The sequence below is a fragment of the Eretmochelys imbricata genome, chromosome 16 (assembly GCF_965152235.1).
Source record: "Eretmochelys imbricata isolate rEreImb1 chromosome 16, rEreImb1.hap1, whole genome shotgun sequence".
Lineage (NCBI taxonomy): Eukaryota > Metazoa > Chordata > Testudines > Cheloniidae > Eretmochelys > Eretmochelys imbricata.
The window spans coordinates 24,981,225-25,004,753 of record NC_135587.1 but is presented as its reverse complement, the minus strand read 5'-3'; the positions used below and the strand labels follow the sequence as shown (position 1 = coordinate 25,004,753).

The window sequence follows — 23,529 nt, the reverse complement described above, 5'->3', positions numbered from 1 at the left end:
CAATGAGGAGACAAGATACTTTCAAAAGCTGGGAGGAGGGAGAGAAACAAGGGGTCTGTGTCTGTCTGTATGCTGGGTCTTTGCCGGGGATAGACCAGGAATGGAGTCTTAGAACTTTTAGTAAGTAATCTAGCTAGGTATGTGTTAGATTATGATTTCTTTAAATGGCTGAGAAAAGAATTGTGCTGAATAGAATAACTATTTCTGTCTGTGTATCTTTTTTGTAACTTAAGGTTTTGCCTAGAGGGGTTCTCTATGTTTTTGAATCTAATTACCCTGTAAGATATCTACCATCCTGATTTTACAGGGGGGATTTATTTCTATTTACTTCTATTTTTTATTAGAAGTCTTCTTTTAAAGAACTGAATGCTTTTTCATTGTTCTCAGATCCAAGGGTTTGGGTCTGTGGTCACCTATGCAAATTGGTGAGGCTTTTTATCCAACATTTCCCAGGAAAGGGGGGGTGCAAGTGTTGGGAGGATTGTTCATTGTTCTTAAGATCCAAGGGTCTGGGTCTGTAGTCACCTAGGCAAATTGGTGAGGCTTTTTACCAAACCTTGTCCAGGAAGTGGGGTGCAAGGTTTTGGGAAGTATTTTGGGGGGAAGGACACGTCCAAACAGCTCTTCCCCAATAACCAGTATTAATTTGATGGTGGTAGCGGCCAGTCCAAGGACAACGGGTGGAATATTTTGTACCTTGGGGAAGTTTTGACCTAAGCTGGTAAAGATAAGCTTAGGAGGTTTTTCATGCAGGTCCCCACATCTGTACCCTAGAGTTCAGAGTGGGGGAGGAACCTTGACAGTACCTGTAGATGGTTTTCTTGCTCATATTAATATCAGATCCTCTTCTAAACCCTAACTCCAGGCTACCTCCCAGGGACATGTGCCATAGATCAGTTATATCCAGGTGATGTGAGACACAGCTGGGCTGGCAGCCCAGGCAAGGGGAGCTCAGGGTCTCTGTTTATCAAGCAGTGACCATTCCGGCTGACACCTGGGACTGGAGTGATCAGAGCCACCTGCCCTTTGCTTCAGGGCGAGCTGTTCAGACATAGGCACAGAGATCTTTAGGACAGAACATATTGGGGGTTAGCAGGCAAACGAAAACCAGGCAGCCCCTCCCCCATGGCTAATGTAAATGAGGCTTCAGGTTAAATCATCCCAAGCCAAGGAGCAGCATAAGTAAAACTGCAAAAGGCAGGAAACTAGCGAACAGCTTGCCTGTTGGAGGTGACAGGCTGCTGTCCCCACCTAGTGCTCAGAGAGCTCCCAGGAAAACAGCCAGGCACACGGCCGGCGAGTGCTTTGCTCAAGCCACTTTCCAGCCTGGTGCCCCTCCAGTGTCTGCGCTGCCCCAGCCCCAGGAACCTCTGCTTCAAATTCAGCCACCGAACTGAGGTGGGGACTGGGCCAGTTCTTTCTGGATGCTGTTAACTCATCCCAGTGAGAGGAGTTCTCCGCAGGCTCGTCCATGTCCTTCTGCAGCGGGCGTACTGCGCAGGTAACCCTGCCCAGGAGAGGACCGCCTCTGGGTCCCTCAGCAGAGTCTTAGCTACCAGCCACCGTAGAATGGACTAGCCTGCTCCCCTCTCTAGTGCAAGCCCATGTGCTCTGGGACCAGAGTCTATCCCTGGCTTGGGAGACATTTGCTGTGCAGAACTAGTGGCTGCATGTGGCTGCGGCAGCAGGAGGACACCCAAAGCACTGATGCTGCCGTGGACTCCCGGGGCCTGGCCAGGTCTGACTGGCACATCCCCGTTTATCAGGGGTAGGGGGAAGCAGTGCAACAACCAGGCGAACGCGCCCTCACCTCCGTCCTCCGTCAGATGCGGCCCCATTCTGGAACACGGTGCGGCTCCCCGCGAGGAAGCACTGGAGGGAGGAGTAGCCGTACCACGTGTTGATCACAGTGACTCTGTGGAGACCTGAACAGGAGACAACGGAGTGGGAGAAGCGAAAAAGCCTCTGCTCGGTACTCCTGACAACGCCGCTCGGCTTGCTGTAGGCGCCAACGCTCTCCTTTGGAGTGGGCCAGCCCGGGGGCACGGACAGAGCTGACAGAAACTCACCCAGGTCGATGCACAGGGGGCCTTGGCTGACAAACAGCCATGTCCAGGGTTACACCCTCTGGGTTCACCCCCTTGCAACTCCCTTTGAGGTTTAGTTTCAAACAAGCCCAAAACTTCGAGACAATGGCAGAGTCTCACCTCTGTGATGGTCCCTAGTTCCATCCCGTGCAATGGGAATCACAGAACACCCCTCCCCCACAGGGCTGTGGCAAGGACAAAGTCACTAACGACTGGGCACAGCTCAGACGCTCTGGTGATGGGAGCCAGCCACGGACCTATGAGAGACAGGCCACGTCTCAGCTGGCCTTATGATGCCAGAGAAATCCTCGTGCATAACATCTCTATCACCGCTTCCATTTCCCCTCCAGCAACTGCCTCACGAGAGACGACTGTGCCTGGGGCGAAGGACGGTCCGTCTCTGGTGCTTGCTGCAGAGTTCGTATCCAGGGAACTGGCTGGCTTAGGAGATGGGCAATGAGGCCAGTGCTACCAGCCAGGGCTGTACCCTAACGGGGCGCGGGGCAGAAGGGATGAATCAGTCACGTCTGGGACCAACCCGTCACTTCCAGGAACGACCGCGCTGGCCAATCGCGCCGGCCCGCGGGGTCCCCCAAAGCATGGGGCCCGGAGTGGTCTCCCCGATTCACTGTACCCTAGGGATGGCTCTGCCACCAGCTTTGACCCAACCCCAAGTTGTGACTGAAAGTCATTCACCTGGATGTGGCTGTTGGGTGAGTTGTGTGCCAGAAGCGGGTCGGTCTCAGCTCCGAGCAGTCACACTCCCTATCACACAGCCATGCCTGACAATGGTGAGCCCCCAGGCTGTCCACCACAGCAGTGAGAAGCTAGGCAGTAAAAGGGCCAGGAGCCAAGCCCCGTCTCTCCAGGTCCGGGTGGAGGCACCCGGGTGGCGTGCGCACACAGACTGCTACAGTCTCTGAAGTACCTGTGCATGGAGAGCTCCGAGACCCAGACCCATTTCCCTTTCACTGAGAACAGCTTCCATACAGCTGCTTTCCACACAGAATTTGAGCAGAATATGTTAACTCAGGTACTACCTCCAGCCCCTGTTACGAAGCTGCTGCACAAAGCTTCCCTCCTCCAAGTGGAGTCAGGGAGGGCCCCTCCAGGATGCAGGACATGGCCCTCACCCTACCTTTGGCTTTAAGTCTTTCTACTTCTTCAGGGGGAACTTCTATGAGGTCAGGCCCGCCTGTCTCCTGGCTTTGGATCAGATACACATCACTGCTGGGCTCCTGCTGGCTGAGCTCCATCTTCCTGACTTCAACCCCTGTGGAAATAACCCCAGTCAGTATTTCCTCCAAAGCCACTACACAAAATGCCATGGCCTGGGGACCTGAGCAGAATATTCAGGATAGACATTGGATTCCTCTGGAAATCAGCTAGTCACATTCAGGCTTAGTTCACTCCCCACCTTAACCCCAGCTGAGCAGCATAATATTTGCCCTTGGGGGTTGTCATGTAATAATGTTTAGCTACACAGAGGGAACAGGCTGAACTAGAGGACGGCATATCTATGGCATGGGGCTTAACAACACACACACACCCTTTCCAATAAGGGCAAAGCAGACACACATCAGCACAGTGTCAACCAGTGTCCTATCAGATCCACGTATTGAACACAACAGAGCCGGGTGTTCTCAAACCCTGGAGAATCTCGCCTGAGGCCCTTCCAGCCAATTGGAGCACAGCAGCCCCATAAGTACCCCTAGGACCAAGGAGAGAACAAAGCAATAGAACCCGTGGGGAAGGTTCCCCTCACACCCAGCCTCCTGGTGAGCCCTTCAGATGGTGACATCACTGGCCAAAGGAAATGGTGGGAACTCAGAGATCTGAAAACTGAGCGAAGTCCAGGAGAACAGACGGCTGGACGCACCCCTGCTTTGTGTGGGTGTGAGCGTGGGGGGAGGGATGGGACAAACTGACCTACTGGGGGTGCCCCGAGTCTAGGATTCGGTGGGGTGTCTGCATGATCCCTTCCCCACACTACCCCCACCTCCCCAGACACCCCAGCCCTCACTTCAGACCCGTGATACCACCCACGCCCTTGAAGTGTTTTACGGAACAAGGCCCAGCCCAGCCCACCCGTTTGCTCAGACAAAGACGCTGCCTAGACCCTCAGCTTCTCCTGCCAGTGCCTGAACTCAAGTTTGTGGAAAGCCCTTGTTAAAATAGTGGGAGATCTGAGCTTGCATGTGTACCTAGCTGTGAGGTGCCATGTGCGGGGGAACATCACCCTCTTGTGGAGACCTTGGGGAAAGTCATGCTGACTGGAGCATTCCTCAGTGCTACTGCATGGAAAGGATTTCTTGTAATTACGCTTCCTGGTTTGCAGTTTAAAATGAAACTACAGTGTGATGTTAAGTGATCAGGAAGGAAGGAAATATAGCCACAGCCTCACCTCAAGCATCCCCTCCCACCCTTAAAATAGCAAGTTTACTCTCTGCAGCCAGATTTCCAAATGAGGCCTCCCAGTGTGCAGTGTCAGACAGCCGAGGCCTGATTTACCAGAAAGAGTCAGTGGGAGCTATCGGCTCTCCACATCTCCGACAGGCAGGCCCACCTCCAGGTGCGTGCCCACAGACCAGGGCGTCTCAAATCAGCAGACGTAGCTGAAATCATTGGCCATAATGCTTAGCCCTTGTATACCCAGTGTTATGTGACCTCGGGGGAGTTAGCCGAGGCATGCCTGTTCCCCCAATAATGACACAGGCATGGGATAAGTGAACAGAACCACCTCCGTTTCTCCCCACAGAAGGGTACAGCACAGTTTCCCTCCTGCTGCCGGAGCTGCTGATACCAGTTTCCCTTTCTCCCGGAGACAGGACAGGCACACGCTGCCAAGAATTTCCTCCCAAGATTACTTCCTCAGACGGGATCCCCCTGGGAGCAGCCACGCTCTTTCTGGGCTGCATGTGGGTGTGCAGAAAAACCCCACTCCCCCAGCCAGGACAGTAACCCTGTTACACCACTTTCACCTTCAAAGTGCTGGGCTAGGAACTTGCTGGGTAACAGCTCCCAGCTGGAAACACACCCCCTGCCCCACCACCATCCCAGCCCAAACTAACACTGCCATAAAGGCTGCTCATTCTTGCCCCTTTCAAGTGCAAGGTGGCTCAAGCTTTCATGGCTGCCCGGAGCCCGGCTAGTTCATACTCACCGATGTTCCTGTGCTGGATCGCTATCTTTGTCCTTTCTGCAGTCAGAAGTTGGTCTAGGTTTGAGGCCATTCTGTCCATGTTCTCTACAACAGTCATAGGCCCTCTGATAATCTAAGAAACACACAGTCATTTGTGAGATTTCCTTATATCAAGTGGTGCAGCTTAGAACCAGTGTTGCCAACTCTCACGTCTCATGATATTTGTTTTTTTTCAAAGCCTCAGCTACAGGAGTCAGGTGATGACATGAAAATCTCAGTTTTCTGTTTTCTTTTCCCTTTGTTTTAAATAAGTCTCTTGCCCCACTGACAGCAGAGAAAAGCTTGCAAATTCGCTCAAAAAACAACAAGCAAAGAAACAAGAATCAACTTGATTATTAAACCTCATGCTTTTGGGGGCCTGACTACTGATTTTTGAACACTTGGGGTTGGCTGTGCTGTAGAACACACCCATGTCCCCTGAAACCGACTCACAAGGGAAAGAGCTGCCCACAAGAAACTGAGCCATTACTTGAAGAGCTACAAACTCACGGCCTGATCCCAAGAGGTGCTGAGCACATGGACCATCCTGCGTATCACAAGTGTGATCGTGCTGCATAACGTGGGCACTCGGAACCTCATGGCAACAGAGCTCACACCCTCCAGCTCCCCCTGCAGAGGTCGCTACCGCTCGAGTTAAAGGGGAATCCCTGGGAGTAGTAGTGGGTTTATGATGCAGCTGAGAAGTTCTCCAGGAGAAGGCTGTGCCGTGCACTTAACCCCTGGCCACTGCATGTACCGCAGCCAGCGAGCTTGACTTTTGAACTCAAGCTGAAAGACTTATGCCGTGATCTCTGGAGGTCCCTGGTTCAATCCCCAGTGAATTGGCCATGACGGTAGGTGTTGCACATACACCCAGGAGGGGCCAGGTCATACAGAAAGGGCCGACATGAGAGGACAAGATAAAAGCAATCCCAGCATCAATGGAGAAGGCCCCCGCTGAGGGGGACATGATGAATGTTTCTCACACAAGGCTCTACAGTGTTTTGAACAGTTTGGAGTCTGGAAACAGATGCTGTCTTGGCATCCCATCTGCAAACATTACAACAATGCAATTTTAAAAAGCTAGCACACCATCCCTGCCAGGCACAGCGGGGGGCGGGGGGGGGCGCACGGGTTCAGTGATCTGCCATGGAGTGCGTTAACCCCATAGGGAACAGGCCCCTGAAAGGCAAGTGTCATGGCGTTAGGCAAGCTGGCTTGAACAGGACAGAAGCCGAGGGGGGCTCCCAAGGGAGCTTGCAAGGAGGGGGGCAGCCTGGAGAATTAGCATTGGACAGCAGCAAATGAGAGAGCACGCAATCACTGGAGCAAGCAAAAAGACTGCTGTAGGCGGATGTTTGATGGGCTGCCCAATGCTGCTTGACAGCATCGAACTAGGAGTCTAGGGTTTGCACCTTCAAACACAGCAATTCCTGGTACTGGTGCTACTCTAGGGCAGGGCGAGACAGTTCAGAAATCATAGAATCACAGAATAATCAGGGTTGGAAGGGACCTGACCCTCTCGCTGTCCCTCAAAATATTCATGCAGCTCTGAAGCCAAACTGGATCACTGCAAAGGTTCAGAACGCCTGGTTAATTCCTCCATAGATTCCTCCACCCCTGCCCCCTAATAACCTCATTTTCATGCTGTCTGTGCAATCCCAGGCTCCAGCCAGGAGCTGGACTGCAAGTGCCATGACGTTGCCAGGAAGGCTGTTTTCATGAGACCCAGCGCGCCAACAATCTCTAGAGAGAGCCTCCTCTTCCCGTTCCAGCCAGCTCCAAACTCTGACCTTTGGAGGTTTGCCCCACACAAGGTCCACCCACAGGATTAGTCATCAGATCATTGTGATTCAGTGAATCAAGGAATTGCAGACCCCAGCAGTACGGGCAGATGTGACATAACCCTAGTCTGCAGTGTCTACAGACTCCGCTGAGGCGAGGCAGGTAGTTGGGTTCATGCATACATCACAAGCCTATTTCACCTGGCTGATTTCTGACCACTTGTCAGTATTTTGCTCCTCCAGGATCAGTCCAGTCACTTCCACGTAATACTGGCTCAGCTGTTCCAGGATCTCCAGCTGTTCCTGCTCCTGGACTTCAATGTCTGAAACTTGCTTTAGAAACTGGACCACGCCCAGCAGGTCAGCTGGCTTCACCGGGATCTCCTCCTCCCTCAGGACGATCGTCAGAGCATGGAGAACATTGACAGCTGCTGAGATGTTCATGTCTCTAACATCGCCCAAGAAAATATTCTCAGGAATCTGCCAAGGAAAAGCCTTTTACCCCAGAGCAGACCCCACCTCTGTCCAAAGACATCAAATGATGTGGAGTTTATTAAGGGCTATGGGTGATGCTCTGTGCCCACCCTCCAATACACAAGGAGGCTGCCCTGCCAGCCACCCATAAGCTATTGACCTGCAAGCTGGTGACTAGTGCAAAATGCACCATGTGCAGGGGAAGGGAGATCTGTCCCGCTCTGCCACATGGGAGTATATGGGTGTTTGCTGAACTCGGTGTGCAAACGAGGCCTGGAATCACTACTGTATACAGGGCTCCCCTGCTCACAGTAATGAGTCCCCCACATCAGGTCCCGGTGCTGTGAAATGGTTTGTCAAAATGATACAAAGGTAAATATTTAAAAAGCCAGAAAAAGAGGTGGCGGGTCTATTCGTGAGGTTCCTCCCACTCCTGGAGTGCAGCACTAGAGGGGCCAAGGGTACACAGCTTAAGGCTGGGAGGAAAAGAAACACGCACAAGAATGAACAATGGCACAGCAAGTCGGCTCTGGCCTATTCTAAGCTTTGGGAACTCCCAGCAACAAAAGGTCCAGAAGGCCTGGGTTCTCACACACTCACCACGGTAGCATTTGCGAGGATATTAACCCTACTGATCAGTGGCGGGCTGGATTCTGACTGGGTTTTCTTCAAGAGTAAATACACATCTGAGAATAACACAAAGACATAAGAGTTGCCGCGATCCCCAGAAATGTCCCATTTTCAAGTGCCTGGGCAGTAGCTCCTTGGGACTCACTGATGTGCTGGGAGGACAATCAGGACAAGCTGCCGACGCTTGCGGAGGTAATTTGTGCCTTTTACCTTCAGTGCAAAGACATCCACTGGAGGACACCAAGAGCTGACATTTCAGCAGCTCGGCCAAACTTTTGATCTCTGTGACCTCCCCTCCCTCAGCCCATCTCCCCACGCAACAGGACCAGAGATGCTTGGAGTTGATCTTACCCTACAGTGCTGTCACTGTAAGGGAGACAATACCCAGGAGTCCTGCAACGTGCAGTATGGATGACAGAAAACTGAATAAACTGAAGATAAAGTTAAAATCTGTAAGAACAGCAAGCAGGAGCCTGTCTGCTTTGCATTCAGCCAGGACACACTTGTCCTGAGGTTGTGACTACAGCACATTTTGACATTTATTTAATTCAGGAAGTTGAAAATGTTAGAAATTATAGATTAGACTGTAAACTCTTCAGGGCAGGGACTGTGTCTTCCTGGGTGTCTGTATAGGGCCCGATCCTGGCCAGGACCCCTGAGTGCTACCATAACGGAAATAGTAAATACATCACTGGCTGTACCCTTCTTGTAGTGGCAGACGAAAGGCAAGGAACGCGAACAAGAAGTGTCACGAACTCCACCACTGCCAACGTCAAGAACTCTGCATTGCTCCACAGGCCCTGGGGAGATACACAAATGAGGCCCAGAATGCTGAGACACGCACTGTTTCCCCTTCCACCCCCACCCCCGGGGCAGGACATTTCACAGATGAGCCACAAACTTTGTTTTAAGGCTGAAAATCACCAGTTGCTCCTTAAATAGCCCCACTGTTCTCCCATGCACGGCCTGGCGCATGGATTCCTTGCGCTGCTCCGTAACGTAGCTTCTCAGACAGCCTGCACAGTTAGATGCCTACCCCAGATACACCACAAGGAGACAGAAATGCCAGGGCTTGAGTTCTGGGTTTGATTAGGAATTGTCAAGCCAGCTGGGATAAACTACGGTGCTAAACAGCGCTTTTTGCTCAGGAGGACCCTGAAGCACTAGGAAGAGGATATAAAGGGTCCAACAACAGAAATTGACAGATAACAGGGGAGCAAGCATAGACTGAGGCTGTTTCCACGCTCTGCCAGTGCAGCCATGCCGCTAAAAGGCGCACAGCGGAGCGGCTGTTGGTCAGTGGGAGTGAGCTCTCCCGCCAACAAAAAACGTCCACCCACAACGAGCGGCATTAGTGTTGTTGGCAGAGCACTCTCCTGATGACAAACCGCTATTCACACAAGCACTTGTCATTGACAAAACTTTTGTCTTTCAGGGTGCGTGTGTGTGTGTGTGTGTTTTTAACATCTCTCTGAACGACAAACGTTTTGTCTTTCACTTGCCAGTGGAGACGAAGCCTAACTTCTCCAACTGAAACTAGAGGGGAAACATGATGGAGGAAGAGTATAATTAGCCCAGTGCAAATTTTCCCAGGACACTGGAGTTCATGACAGAAAGTGCCATGGAATCTTTAATGACCACAAATGAACAGGACCTTGGTCTCAGATCTTAGCTGGATGGCAACCGCCCCCCTTCCCCCAGTGTTCAAACCGACCTTCCTTTCCCTCCCCAAAAGATACACCATCCTCCAAACATTCCCCAGCTATCCATCCTCCCGGTGCAAACCTCTCTTCCTATGGGTGATGCTTACACCCGCATGGAGGCCTATTGTCTTCGGTACAGCTGTACCTGGCAGAAAGTTGCTGCCTTTTGCGGATCTGCAGCTCAGAACCTAAGCCTGGAAAGCCAAGTATGTCGAGGCCCTGACGCTGCGAATGAGTCTTACCTGGGCACAGGAACTGTGCTGTCACTTCTTGTACAGCGGGCTCGATCTCCAGAGTGTAACTGCCCCACCTGAAGATAAGCTCATGTTCTATCAGGCAGCACGACCGGACTCTCTCTATCTGCTCTTTGCTAAGGACTCTCCGCCACATGTTCAGGTCAGTGATGTTCCCACTGAAGGACTCTTTCTCCTTGAAGGTGCCCCCTAGTGAATCTTGGTCTTGTCCAATAATAAAAGTTCCATGAGCGTAAATAGCCTGGCTGGCCGGTGGCCCTGCGGCACACAGTCCAGCAGCAGAGGCCTTCTTCTTCCCGTCGGCGTAGATGGCCCATGTCCCATTCCGCTGTTGCCAGGTGACACAGAAGTGATGCCACAGCCCGTCGCTGCGGAACACGGGCAGGTACGGGGAGTGGTGTCCGTGGACGATGATGGCAAATCGTACAAACCCTTCCTCATCAACAAAGCCGCGCAGCTGGAACTCGTTAATGAAAGCAGGGACAGCATAGGAGAAGACGGTGGAAATCTCCTGGGTCTTGTTGTCCCACTGGATGTGGGCACAGGCGGTGACAGCAGGCATCACGGGGAATTTGGCCAGAACCTTCACGTACTTAGTGTCTGTTTTGTTTCTGAACACCAGGATTGGTGCTGTGTGAATTCCTGGAAGAGGAACATTCAAAACTTCAGCCAAGACAGGGCAGGAACCTGGACCAAATCCTGCTCCCTCTCTCTGGGAAACAACCATTTCTTTTATTTCATCCCCACAAATTCTAACGACCCTTGACCCCAGCACACCACAATACCATAAATACATGCTTGAGGGGTCTCAGCTACTTTTAAAGGGATGATGCTGGCTAGATTGATGCCTGGAGAGGGAAGGGGAGTTTAATGCTAGAGCATTTCTGCAATTGCCACTTTTGAAAGTGACGCTTCCAGCAACCAGGATGGTAAATAATGAATTTGGGATTAACTGCTCATCGCCAATGGCCCGTCTTCTGCAGGCAGAGCCTAGAGAAGACCTCCCAGATCACCCGACTATGCTCAGCACAGTAGTGATATGTGACTACCCAGTGCTGGATTGCTGCAACCTATGCCCCCAGTCATATTACTTATAGAATTACTTCTGCAGCTATGTTCCAGGGGACACATCCAGCAAAACAATCCTTGCCTTGATGCTGAGGTGGAGCATGGAGAATTAGTCCATGACACCCCAGGGCATGAGATCCCTCCTTAAAACTCTCCTTTACCAGGATACCTACAAATAACTGGATACTGGTGAGACATCTGAAGTACCACTGTCTGGCCTGCTGACCAATACTCTCTCATTGTTTCCTTGTACTCCCCCTTCTCTCTGTGTCCATCTGTTGTCTCTTGTCCTATACTTAGACTGTAAGCTCCCTGGGACAGGTTCTGTCCTTTTGGCTTGTGTCTGTACAGCACCTCGTGCAATGCGGTCCTGGTCCATGCTTGGGCTCCTAGGCCCTACAACAATACAAATCACAAGAATAATTCTTCCAGACTAATAACTTCCCCTCACAATATCCAGACACATCTGTTTTGTAAAAGATGTATCTGACCTCTGGGCCTTCATGGGTTTCTTTGTCCCTGGCTAGGCCAAGCTAGTTGCCCCAATGCCCATCTTATACTCACGTCTCTGTTTGTGTTTGTGCAGGAATGCCTCCCTCTCGTCTAACCAGACAGAGCTTTGCACTTGGTGGGAGCGCAGCAGTTTGCTGACCGAAGCCAGCTCGCTGTCCCTGATCTCAAAGAGCAGCTGCGCAAAGCGTTGTTCACAGTGTCTGTTCGCATGCCACCAGTCCAAGGGGACGTCCACATATTCATAAACATCTCCCGAGGTTGCAATGGTGGCAGCCGCAGCACCAAAATCTGAAAGGCAGATGCGCAAGCTGGGCCACATGCTACACCATGCAGCACAGGAGCCAGGAGGACACATGTCAGTTTGGAGAAAGCACCAGAGCGGTTTCCTCCTTCCCAGCCCATTTGCCCCTGGACGCCTGAGGCCTTCATTTCAACAGCTTCATTAATAATTTTATTAAGATACTAACTACGTGCCACACACCCACTCATGCCACCTGGGGTCAGCCTCATGCAGGAGATCAGCCATGCACTTGCAAACATGGGCTTTGCGCAGCCCTTGAAAAGTCAGAAGCAGAATCTCGCACCAGAACGCAGCACAAAGGGACGTCGGCGAACAGGGACAGACTTTAGCTGATTGCCTCGGGCCTAAGATGAGGGAGATCTGAGAGCCTGGAAGTGTTGGCTTTCCCCACTCCCAGCCCTCAGATCTGATGCATCCATATGAAACACCCAAAACAGTGGCAATGTCAGGACAAAACAAAACACACTGCCGTTCACCTGAGGGACACGCTTTAAGACATCTTAGTGAGACTCACTCAGGGACTGAAGGACAGAGCTTAGGCCCCGTTTTTCAGCTCCCCTCGGTTCCATATTTGCAAGTGGCAATTTGCACTCACAAAATTGCTCCCATGTTGTTTGCACTCACAAATGCGTCACAGGCACAAATATCAGCAGTTGGACAGCACTTACCTGATTTTCACCTGCTAACCTGGTAATTAGCTGTACAAATACTAATATTTACACCTGCAATCAAATTTGGGTCCAACAAATGTTGGTTGCAATTTACAACCATATAAAAAGGGGTGTGGGAGGGGGGCGGGGGGTAAACGTTAGCTCTTACAGTCCCAAACATATTTTCATAGATTCTCTGTGCTGAATATTGTTCACACAAAAAGACTCAAGTGCTGATTAGGACACTAACCTTTTGAAGTGTGATTATCAGCAAGGGCAGTAAAGTCTAAGACTTCTCTGGACAGGCTAGCAATCTGCAAGAAACAACACCGCATGGTGGGAGCAAGGTTTAGGCGATAAACAAAGAGGGTACGTTTACTGCTGAGTTCCCTGTTTAAGCCCATGCAGTCTGGTGTCTCTGCTCACACTGCACTGTTCTAGCAAGTTTTCCTTGTTATATACATGTCTATAAAGAACCTCTGAAAATAAACGTTTCATAGTGAAATACTATCCTCCACACAGCTACATGGGATAATCAGGAAATTAGAAATATAACAATATCCATTGCTGAGGCTCTAACAACAAAGTGCTATTATTAAAGTACCTGAATCTGCCAAGTGAAATCCACCTCTTGCTGAAACCCACCAGAGTATGACCAGTCGCAACCATCTCCTTTGGATTGTACCATCAATAACAAACCAATGACTAAATACATCAAACTATCAGAAAAGGTATAGAAGGGTTTATTCATTTTATTTTAGGAGATTAATTCCAGTGTCACTCAGAATGACCTCACCGAGGACTCAGGCCCTGTGTTTCAACATCCTGACTGTTAGGGAAATGTCTTTGGAAAATTCCTAGCTGTTTTAAGAATTCAAATTATCCAGCTACTAAAAGCAATTAAGTCCTTGTAAAACTTACCAGAAAGCTGAGGAACCAGTATTCAGGTCTCGAGTGTTGCCGGACCATGTCGATTGGTTGGAAATCTTTCCCTCTCTGCTGGAATGGACAAAGCAATGCTAGATAAAGATGTACTGCAGCCGTATAGCTAATTCTTGCATACAGAAATGGGGGGAAAGAAAATATCCATCCTAGGTAGTCTGCTAGGCCCACTCTGTGCCTGTTGCAGATGAGATACCAAAAGCCGATAACTCTGCAGAAGCTTTATCACTAGTTCATAAGTCGGACGGTTAGTGAACCTGCCTTACCTGCTTTTAACCAAATCAAGTCAGATGCATAAATTACATTTCTGAGCAGTGTCAAACGAGATCTTTGACAATGGTTCCAAGTAGGTGAGCTGGCCAGACAATGGGATCTTGTAAAGGTTTTGATAAGATGTAGCATAGGGACTAACCATCACAAATTGATACAACCCTTATTCCTTACAGGTGGGTAAACTGAGGCGTAGAGAGGCTAAGTGACTTGCTCACAGCCACACAACAAATCAGCATTACAGTTAAGAGGAGAGAAACCAGGAGCACTCCCAATCCCCTGCTCTTAACCACTAACCCTCTGGTGCTTCTGCACATACAAAATCTATTTCTCAATAGCCAATCCTTGGCACCTAGAGTCTTATGAAAATGATACCACATGGAGATTTCGAAAGCTATCTTTTCAAAAAGCAAGTAGGGGGGTGACATTGCCCAAAGAGGAAGTGCTGATCCATTTGGCAGTCAGAATTTAAAATAAAAGCATTTGGAGACCACGTGAAAGTGACTCTGGTTCTAACAGAGCAGCCTGCAGGTCTGGAGGAAACAGACATCGTTAGCTGGCCACGGGTGGAACACCCTCCTCACCCTCCCTCCCCCCAAAAAGAAGAAAAAAGCACATTGACTGAGATGCTAAATGCTGGGAAGACAAACAAAAGAATGCATTCAATGTGACTAGATGGGAGGGGCCAAAGACCAAGAGTCAAGGGACTCTCATGGGATTGCACAGAAGAGAAAACTAGAGAAGATGACCATGTAGCAATGGGATGACTGACTATAATGAGCATTATGTCCACACGCCTTGCAAATATCACCAGTCTCCTGTTGCAAAGGCAATTAATACAATGGAAAGCTAAGGGATGTTGATTGCACTTTAGGACAATGACACTTTGCTTTAGTTTTATATTAACTTGTATCAGAGACAAAGAGATCTGAACATTTAAAAATCTGATTGAAAAACAAGCTTCTTGTCCATTGGAAGGGAAAGTACACTAATATTATTTTACCTTCTCTAGTGCCTTTCACCCCAGCTTCACAGGCCCTTTATCAGCAATGGATTGAACCTCCCAGCACATCCCTTAGGTAGGTGTTGGTTTCTCCAGATGTAAACTAGGAGGTGATGAGTCAGAACCCAGGGCAGATCACGCCACACTTACTTCTAAGACCATTTTCAACCTATGAACCACAGGGAGAGCTGTGCTTCTCTGGGACTGTGCAAATCCCAAAGCCCAGGACACAGCGTGTGAGAGCTGGGGACAAAGTGTTCTTGGTTAAGGGGATCCAGCAGTGGAATAATCTTCCAGAGGAAACCAGGCCAATCCAGAGTCTGGTCATCTTTAGGAAACATTCCAAAGCCTTCCTCCTTGAGAAAGCCTTTCCAGCATAAGGAATGAACACTCCTCCTATTCCTGAACCCCACCTGCCCCCCAAAACAAACAAACATCCTAACCCAGAGACTCCATTTAGTCTGCTAGTGACCCTCCTGTTTCTACTAAATTTATGTGGCAGACTCCTAGATGCTACAGCAATGGGTGGCATGGATAATAAACCCGCTAGGTAGACAGTAGGGGCAAGGCCAGGAATGAAACCCAAGACTTTCTGTTGACTAGCTCTGTGCTTTAGCCTCCAGACCAAACTCCCTCCCTATAATAAAATGTGTCTGCTAAAGGAAGACTTCATACTCCAAACCCAAACCAGCAGGATACCTGGTATTTCCCACCATCAACCCTTCAGGGGCCTAGAGGTTTAAAGAATCTATTGTTCCCCCAACACTGTAACTAAGAACCAATTATTCTATCCCCTTCATGCAATATTAATTCCTTCATACCTGAACCGCACTGGACACCAGTCACACACTTACTCTTCTTGCTCCAGGATTTCTTCACTTCACCGTAAATTATGTACAATCCATACCTGTCTGGTGGGTGAGTCTGGCTCTGAGAGCGGCCTGGGGGCAGAATGGTTCTGGGGTGCAAGGTGGGGGGAAGGTAATTGCTTCCACAGGAGGGGTGTTGTGTGCAGGTTCAGCAGCTGGAAGGCTGATATTGTATATAAACACAATATCTGAGACCCGCAGGATGAATCTGTTAATTCTCACCCCACAGCGATGACCCAGGGAGAACTTTAATAACCTCCTCTCCCCACAAGGAGCCAGCCATGTACACAAGCCACACAAAGCAAGAGACAAAGCACTGAGCAGCTGTACTGTCAGCTGGTGGTTATGCTGAGACCACCTAACTCCCTGCAGGTCTCTGATGGGACTGGAGCCAATACATACCTGAGAATGAAGGCGATGGGCTGAAAGACTTAGTTATAAAAGTTGGGGGATTTCTTATTCTTGGGGGAGGTTTTGCCTGCACAGACTTCCTCTCTCACAGCCCATCTGGATATTGCACATCCACTTGCAAAGTTTTAAAAATCATTTACTTAAAATCAAACTCGTCTTGTTTTGAGAGAAACTAGCTAATACTGAATAGATATTAATCTGTTGAAACTGGACTTCGCACCAGATGCAAAAATAAGCAGGAAAGCGCTTAAAAGGGCTTGATTTTAAAATCCAGCACTGGTCCTTTGTGGCAGGAAGCTGACAGATAATCTTCCCCGGGTGCTACTTGGTATTGTGTTATTCTGAACAGTTTAATCATTTAATGTTGTATTCGAGTGGGTAAAACCCACAACTGTTGTGACTATTTTTGTAAATCCACCTTCTCCCCCCCCTCATCAACAAATCTTCGAAGACTGACAGACACAGGGCAACCCGCTCCTCAGCTGCACCAAATAACCAGCCAGGCAACTCCAGGGGAAAATACCCCACTCCCCCAAGACAGTGGCTCTCCACCTTTCCAGACTACTGTACCCCTTTCATGGGTCTGATTTGTATTGTGTGCCCTCAAGTTTCACCTCCCTTATAACTTGCTTACAGGATCAGACATAAACATGCAAATGGGTCACACTGCTACTGAAAGTTTGCTTTCTCATCTTACCAAGTAATTCTAAAATAAATCAAGTGGCATATAAATACTGTACTTACCTTTCAGGGCGTAGTACATAGAGCAGTACAAACAAGTCATTGTCTGCACGTGTAGTTTGTCCTGACTTCGCTAGTGCTCTGTAGGTAGCCTGTTGTGAAACTAGGCAAATCTCTAGATGAGCTGATGCACCCTGGCAGATCTCTGCGTACCCCTCGCTGGGAACCACCCCCCAGGGGACTGCCCGGGCCGACAGCGGGGCTTTCCGCTCCGCAAACGCGGCTCTGAGCCGGGAGCGGTTCCAGCGCGGAGCGCCCCTGCGGAAAGCGCCCGCGGCCAGACCCGCTGGAGGAACGCGCCGGCCCCCGGAAAGCTGCAGCGGCTCCGAAGGGCTCCCCGGGCCCGGACCCCGCCTCCCCTTACGCCGCCCGAGCCCCAGCCCCTGCCCCGCCAGGCTCCAGAGAGGCGAGTCCAAGCGCAGCGCCCCGGGCAGCCGCCCCCCGCCCCGGCTCCTACCGTCCGACGGCTCCGGGCTCACGCCGGCCCCGGGGCGCGGGGCGCTGCTGCCCGCATGGCCTCCCCGCTCCGCGGCGCCCGGCTGGAGGGGACTCGCCCCTGCCCGGCCCCGACGCTCCCTGCCCCGAGCCCGCGGCAGCGGCGGCTCCGGGCCGGCCACTCACATGCAAATCGCAGCCTGGGGCGTAACCGCGGCCGCCTCCCCTCTCTGGGAGCCGCCCGGCGGCCCCTTGCCCCGCGGCCCCCGCCGTCGGGGGAGGGCAGCCGGCTCCTGCTCCAGCCCAGCCGCCGGAGTAACGCTGACAGCTCCACCGGCTGCACGGGGGGCTCCCGGCAGCCAGGCCCAGCTCAGCGCCCCTCCTCTGGCTGGGCACCTGCCCCCCACCCCGTTGGAGCCTGTCTAGAGCCCAGCTGCTGGAGAAAGGAGCAACAGCAGGATCAAGCACAGGGGCTGGCCCTAGCCCACTCCTGCCGGCAGCAAGGAGCCCCAAGGACAGCTGGTTAGAAGGGGGGCAGCTTGCCTGCCACCCCAGCCCAGGGGCTAGCTGCTAGGGGAGGCTCCTGGTAAGAGAGAGGGTTGGTGTTTCTTGAGGACCAGGCCCTAGACCAGCACCAGATCATCAGCTCTCCCTGAGAATTTAGGAAGGCACCAAGCCAGGCTCTGGTATCAAAAAGGTTGAGAAACAGCGATAAATACTTCTGAAAAACTAGCTTTGAGAGCCATGTATCTCCCCTGAGGCTGGGCCTGATAGACATGTGGGTGCCACATAGTGGGATGCCCTAACCGGCTTTGCCCTTCTACATCCTACTAAAGACCTCCAGGCCTCCAGTGTTTTCACCTAGCACCACACAGGCAAACTAAAAGCAGCCTTCACAGCCCAGGGGAGTTTCTCCAAATCCGTTTATTTTACATTAGAGCAGAATGACAAAACATTGGCTTTTTAGTATGAAAAATTTGGAAAGCATGGACACGTCAACATGAAACCTTTTGGACAACAAGAGTGGAGGGACATGATTTGGCCAAAGCAGGTCAGAGAGCCCTTTTGACAAGAGATGCTCTAACAAAACTAGTTGAATTCTTTTTAACAAGAAACAAAAAGGTGAGAGAGATGGAGGTTGTGTTGCTAATGTACATCAACATATTCAGGGGTCTCTACTTAATACCTTACAAGCAGTTTGTGCCACTAAAGACACCCATAAAAGAGGTGAGATCATTAAGGTAATTATTACATGCCTGAATTTAAACACTTCTTTTTGTTAAAGCTGGGTTGCTCCCACAATAAATAAGTGTTATTTAACTTCAGTTACAAACTATTTGCTTTTCACCACTGCGTAATCAAAGGAGTAAAACTGACATTAAATGCCTACTGCCTTACAGATTAGAACAAGGTTTATAAAGGTTCCCAGGTCGGACAACGTGTGAAGTGTTGTTGTGATTTTCAAAGCCACATTCCCACAACGGTCCCTGTAGCAGAGAGCCTGAAGGCAGGATTTTAAGACTAGAGTATTTAGGCCACCTCCACAGTGCCCCAGCATTCTTAGCCTCTCAAGGGAGAGGCTCTCTTTTGATTAATGCTCGATTCAGCTTTGCTACAGCAACACTCACATAGTTCCCACTCCTCCCCCGTAAGTGAATGCTTGAGTCAGGCCCTGGATTCATGGGCAACTGCCTTTTGTTCTTCGGGGCCTCCATCCCGGAACGAAGGCAATTATCACAGCCCAGTGTCTCTGCTAGTTGCAATAAATCTCTAGCAGAAGAATGGACCTGGGAGGCAGCTGCTTCGGTCTGCTTAGTCACCATTGCCAGTTGGTAAACTGACTGATGAGGAGATTCAGCATGAGCAGCACTGCACAAAGCATTAAAAGTCTTGACTTGCTTCAGCTTTGCTAGGTCTGGGTCCTGGTCTGTTGTGAGGAGCAGGGGAGGTGGTCAGAGCCAGAGCCAAAACCAAAAAAAGTTCAGATTGCATCTTTCATCAAGTATTTAACTAAGTGCTTTCCTGCTTACAGGGAGGCCATTAGGACTTCCACAGCACTTAACTAGCTAGAGAACTTTGCAAAACCATTAAATAGTTCTAACACTCCAACTCAGGAGGTAAGTGTTCCCCATATGCCCAGGTGTAAAATAAGGTTAAACAAGTTTTCCTAAAGCAGAGTGCTGTCACTGGTACACCCAAAATGGAGATGCAGGTGTCCTGACTTTGTGCTTGCCTAGGCTGTGCTGCTTTCATCCCCCTCCTGAGATATGGCTATAGTACCTGCCTTTTACAGATGGGAAAAGGGTGGGGGAGGACAGGAGAGAAGCAGTCCTTGCTGAGTACTGTCCCCCACCCATTCTCCACTCACTTACATGAATTTACAGTGGTGCAGTTTCATTGACCTACTGCAGATTTAAAGAACCAAAACAAAGATGTGTAACAGACTACCACCCAATGTTTCCTGAAGACAGTTTAGCTGTGGAATCAGTTAACTCTTGGGCTGAAAATCTTCCAGAGTTGTGTGCCAACATGTTTCACTCTAAATATTTTAAACAGTAGCTGGTCCTAGTGAGGGTCAAAGAAAGAGCCAATTAATTATGTTCAGAAGCTGCATTTGCTTGAAGCATATTCTCAATATTCCTTGTAACTAGAAGGAAATCTGCAGCATGTAGTTGCACCTGCAAGCAAGACCACCCAGCAATTTGAAGACCATCTCCAAATAGACCAGACAAGAGTAAAATGAGTAACTATGAAAAAGCATTACTTTTCAGACACCGCAAAGCAATTGTAGAGGCCCGTTTCCAAGCCACCTGGAGAGCATTCAAGTCACAACTTAAAGTTTTATAAACAGGAAACATGCTCTTGAAAACTCAGATTTGGAGGTTTTTCTGACTTCTGTTGTTTGAGGGATTCAAATTCCCTCTATTAAAAAAAAAGACTTATTAGCTAGACTAGAAACCTGTTCTCACCTCTTCTCTGCTATTTAGCAATTTTCCCTAAATTCTGGCCTATTGTTTATATTCCAAGAGGCATCTCTGCAGAGGCTGGGGAGGAGCAATCACTTGGAGTGTAAATTAGTGAAGCAGGCATATGTCTTCCCATGAGGCAGGCTCCTCAACAAAGCAGCAACTCCACAGTGTGCCTTGGACACAAAAGAGGTACTTTAGAAAGCACTTTGATGAATGTCTGTATGGCAAGCTAGACAAGTGTCAATGCCACACGAGTTCTCACCCAGAGAAGTTACCATGTGACTTCAGTGAACAACCCAACAAGTCTTTTACCATGCCCAACCAATGGAGATTATTCCGATAACAACTGCACAGCCCCTGCCCTTTCCACATACACATGCACTCACCCAGAATATTTTGCATTTCTCCATAAAACACTGCAGAGAGCTGCCAACAGAGAGGAAGTGTCTTCTGACTTCCTCTGCCAGCTAAAAAGGAGAAAGAGGTGAAGCAAGCACAGAAAGTGAGTCTTGGGGCACCAAGCAGCAGGTATCATTGTGAGTGAGAGCCTGCACAGCTGTATGGGAGATGGTGGGCACTGGCTTAGAGTCAAGGTCTTAGTCTGGTAAACTGGACGCCCTGCTGTTGAGGCAGCACCACTGGTGAAGAGAACATTGGGAAGCAATATCAGGGCAGGCTGTAGGATTTAAGACCTTTGTCTCCTCACTTCATGGGGGCAGGGGGAGGAGAGAGAAAGAATAAATGTGAGCAGATTCTCTCCATCCCCAGATAACCAAGAACAAAGTCAGCAAGAGGAGACTGCACTGATTGGTGCATCCTGTAGGTTTTGCCTTAGACTACACTTAGCCTAGGTGAGCCCCAGTCAGACTCACTGCCACAGTAAGCATAGGATGGTCCCAGAAGTATGCCCTTATCCACCACCCTGTAAGCCAACTCTGCACGTGAATTCCCCTCTCCCCAATGAAAATGGAACACTCCGGTCCATTTCCCATGCACGGAGCAGCAGAATCCCTGCCAGCCATTCAAGGGACACCTGAGAAGAGGGACAAGTGTCTACACAAATAATTACTCTAAGTGTAAACAGTAGTCAAGCCATCAGTACATTGTCTCTCATGAGGCCGTTATAAGTACAGGAGGCATTCTAAGGCACCCACTGTCTGTGTAAGTAGGAATAAGGCCATCGGGAGAGTCGGTTGTGATACAAACACAGCCTGCTTACTCAAAATGTTGTGAGACACCTGAAGGTTTCCAGTTAGTGGTGGAATGATGGAGCAAGCTGTGCTGTTGACTCTGGGGAGAAACCAACCTTGGGTTTGCTTCTATTTAAGTATTTTCAAGCCAGTTAAATATCTGATTACATGGGATCGATTTAAAAAAACAATATTAGTTTTAGACGGAATTATACCATATTAGCAAGAGTTCTTGATCGCACATCACCACCACAGCTTGCAAATCTTTCACACAGCTTCAGAGAGGAGCTTCTCATTTACAGGGCAGTGATATCTGTATACTCAAACAGACTCAGCAAATATATGCCAAATCAAGTAGGAACCAGTGTTTGTAAATGAGATGCAGAGGTGCAACAAAGCAAGGGAGCATGTTCATTAGGTCACTTTGCAGCTCATGGGCCCCTACAGTTAAAGTTTCCCCCAACCCAGTAGGGCATGTGAGTCCACTGCAGCATGTGCTTTTGCCACTCCTCCTACTGCGCAAGGCTGGCCTCCATTGAGTTTCCCCTCAAGTTTTGTTTGAAAGGTTTGCACAGGTAGCGAGAACGTCCGCCAAGTCTTCCCCGAGAGGGCATTCGCAATTATTGCGGTTAAAACAGCAACGCCTCCGACACACCCCAGTGACAGAGCACTTTGCTCGCCAGCTTTATTGCTGCAGCAGCTATTCTACAAGAGCCTCCACACCTGGAAAGTTACAGTACCTGCTTCTCTGAAGACAAGTTCTGGCGCTGCAGGTCCAGGAGTTCCTCTGTGTTCTTATGAATCTGCATATCAATATAGCTTTCTGCCCCTCCAGTGACTGCCTCCGTCACATTGTTTGGGAGGAACTGAAACCACAAACATTCCATCTTAGTGAAGTGTCGTCGGATTATCGGCATTGCCTAATTCACAAAGCATTCTGGGAGGGACAACTCAGAGCTGGTCTTATTCACTACTGAGGAATCCACTGATGAATACTGGGGCAGGGGCTGCTGGGATGGCTAGTTGCCAGGATGCAAGAGTAGGAATTGAAGCCTACATTTCCCTCAAGCTCAGTCACTTCCCTCCCATCCCCATTGCAAGCTACAAGAGGAGACAGATCAGCTCCTCAGGACCAAAATTCTCAGCCATTCCTGCCCCCAACCCCCACGACCCCACTCTCAGCAGTCAAAGCCTCCAGAGCTGCCATCAACACAACTCTTACAATGCAGATATACATTGGCAGTCTGCCAATTAGTCTTCAGCACACTGAACATTGAGAATTTGGGTACAGTATAAGCTGGATTTTAGATCTTGCTATGAGCAGGAATACTGGGCTACTCATAGTATTGTTAACCTGAGCATTTAATTCCATTAAAAAAAGCCTATCACCTTCACTTGGGAGATCAATCCATCACAGAGATTCCACTTTGCCACAGAAACAGGAGAGATTACTGCAGAGTTTAGCTCCAGCCAGTTAGAAGGTATACCAGGCCTGGTTTCTATCCCAGCTGAACCCCCAGGTCTGAGTAGGAATGTGTGGCAGAGAAACTTTCCAAGATGAAAGTTGATCAGTATTCAAAGAGTGTTTGGCAAATATTTGGACTTGGATGGCTTTTTTTTTTTGGTAGTGTAGCGAGCTGTTTGTCAAGCAGTACAATGCCCAGCTCCCAAGGAGGTTCCCACAATCCCAGGGAGCAATTAGAGAGCAGAGGAGGCTCTGAACTATCACCCATGGAAGGGGCTCTCATCAACTGGCCTCTCACAGACAGGGAGCAGTGTCAGCATCCGTGGAAGCAGCATTTTGATTGACAACTGGACAATCATCCCCACCTCCCCCAGGCAAAGGTTCAGCCTTACCTCAGCTCATTCAAGATTGGCTTCCAGCCCCACAGCAACCATTAGCTGGCCGAGCCAGCTAGCAACAGCGACCACTGACTGCTCAATTTGCTCCTTGGATTCCAGGATCATAGATGTAATTTCACATTCACAGCCCCGCAGAAGGGAGGCAAGAAGGCCGGCGGCACATGTTCAAGTTGACTTTCTTTAGATTTCAT

At 49.8% G+C, this 23,529-nt stretch overlaps 1 protein-coding gene across 2 annotated transcripts in view; it reads right to left on the bottom strand.

The window, feature by feature from the left end:
* ADGRD2 (adhesion G protein-coupled receptor D2) overlaps positions 1 to 22,553 on the bottom strand; it is a 68,880-nt gene extending 46,327 nt beyond the window's left edge. Inside the window, exons 1-12 of one of the 2 annotated variants that reach the window (XM_077835779.1) lie at positions 22,216 to 22,553; positions 20,672 to 20,752; positions 13,567 to 13,644; positions 12,896 to 12,959; positions 11,746 to 11,982; positions 10,102 to 10,755; positions 8,858 to 8,956; positions 8,127 to 8,212; positions 7,254 to 7,532; positions 5,251 to 5,362; positions 3,226 to 3,360; positions 1,811 to 1,925 (exon numbers count right to left, since the gene is read on the bottom strand). In XM_077835779.1, the coding sequence (XP_077691905.1) occupies positions 1,811 to 1,925; positions 3,226 to 3,360; positions 5,251 to 5,362; positions 7,254 to 7,532; positions 8,127 to 8,212; positions 8,858 to 8,956; positions 10,102 to 10,755; positions 11,746 to 11,982; positions 12,896 to 12,959; positions 13,567 to 13,644; positions 20,672 to 20,752; positions 22,216 to 22,392 (2,117 nt within the window). In that variant the 5' untranslated portion in view covers positions 22,393 to 22,553. The remainder of the gene's footprint in view (positions 1 to 1,810; positions 1,926 to 3,225; positions 3,361 to 5,250; positions 5,363 to 7,253; positions 7,533 to 8,126; positions 8,213 to 8,857; positions 8,957 to 10,101; positions 10,756 to 11,745; positions 11,983 to 12,895; positions 12,960 to 13,566; positions 13,645 to 20,671; positions 20,753 to 22,215) is intronic. The other variant, XM_077835781.1, reaches the window with a different exon arrangement.
* Positions 22,554 to 23,529: the final 976 nt, after the last annotated feature.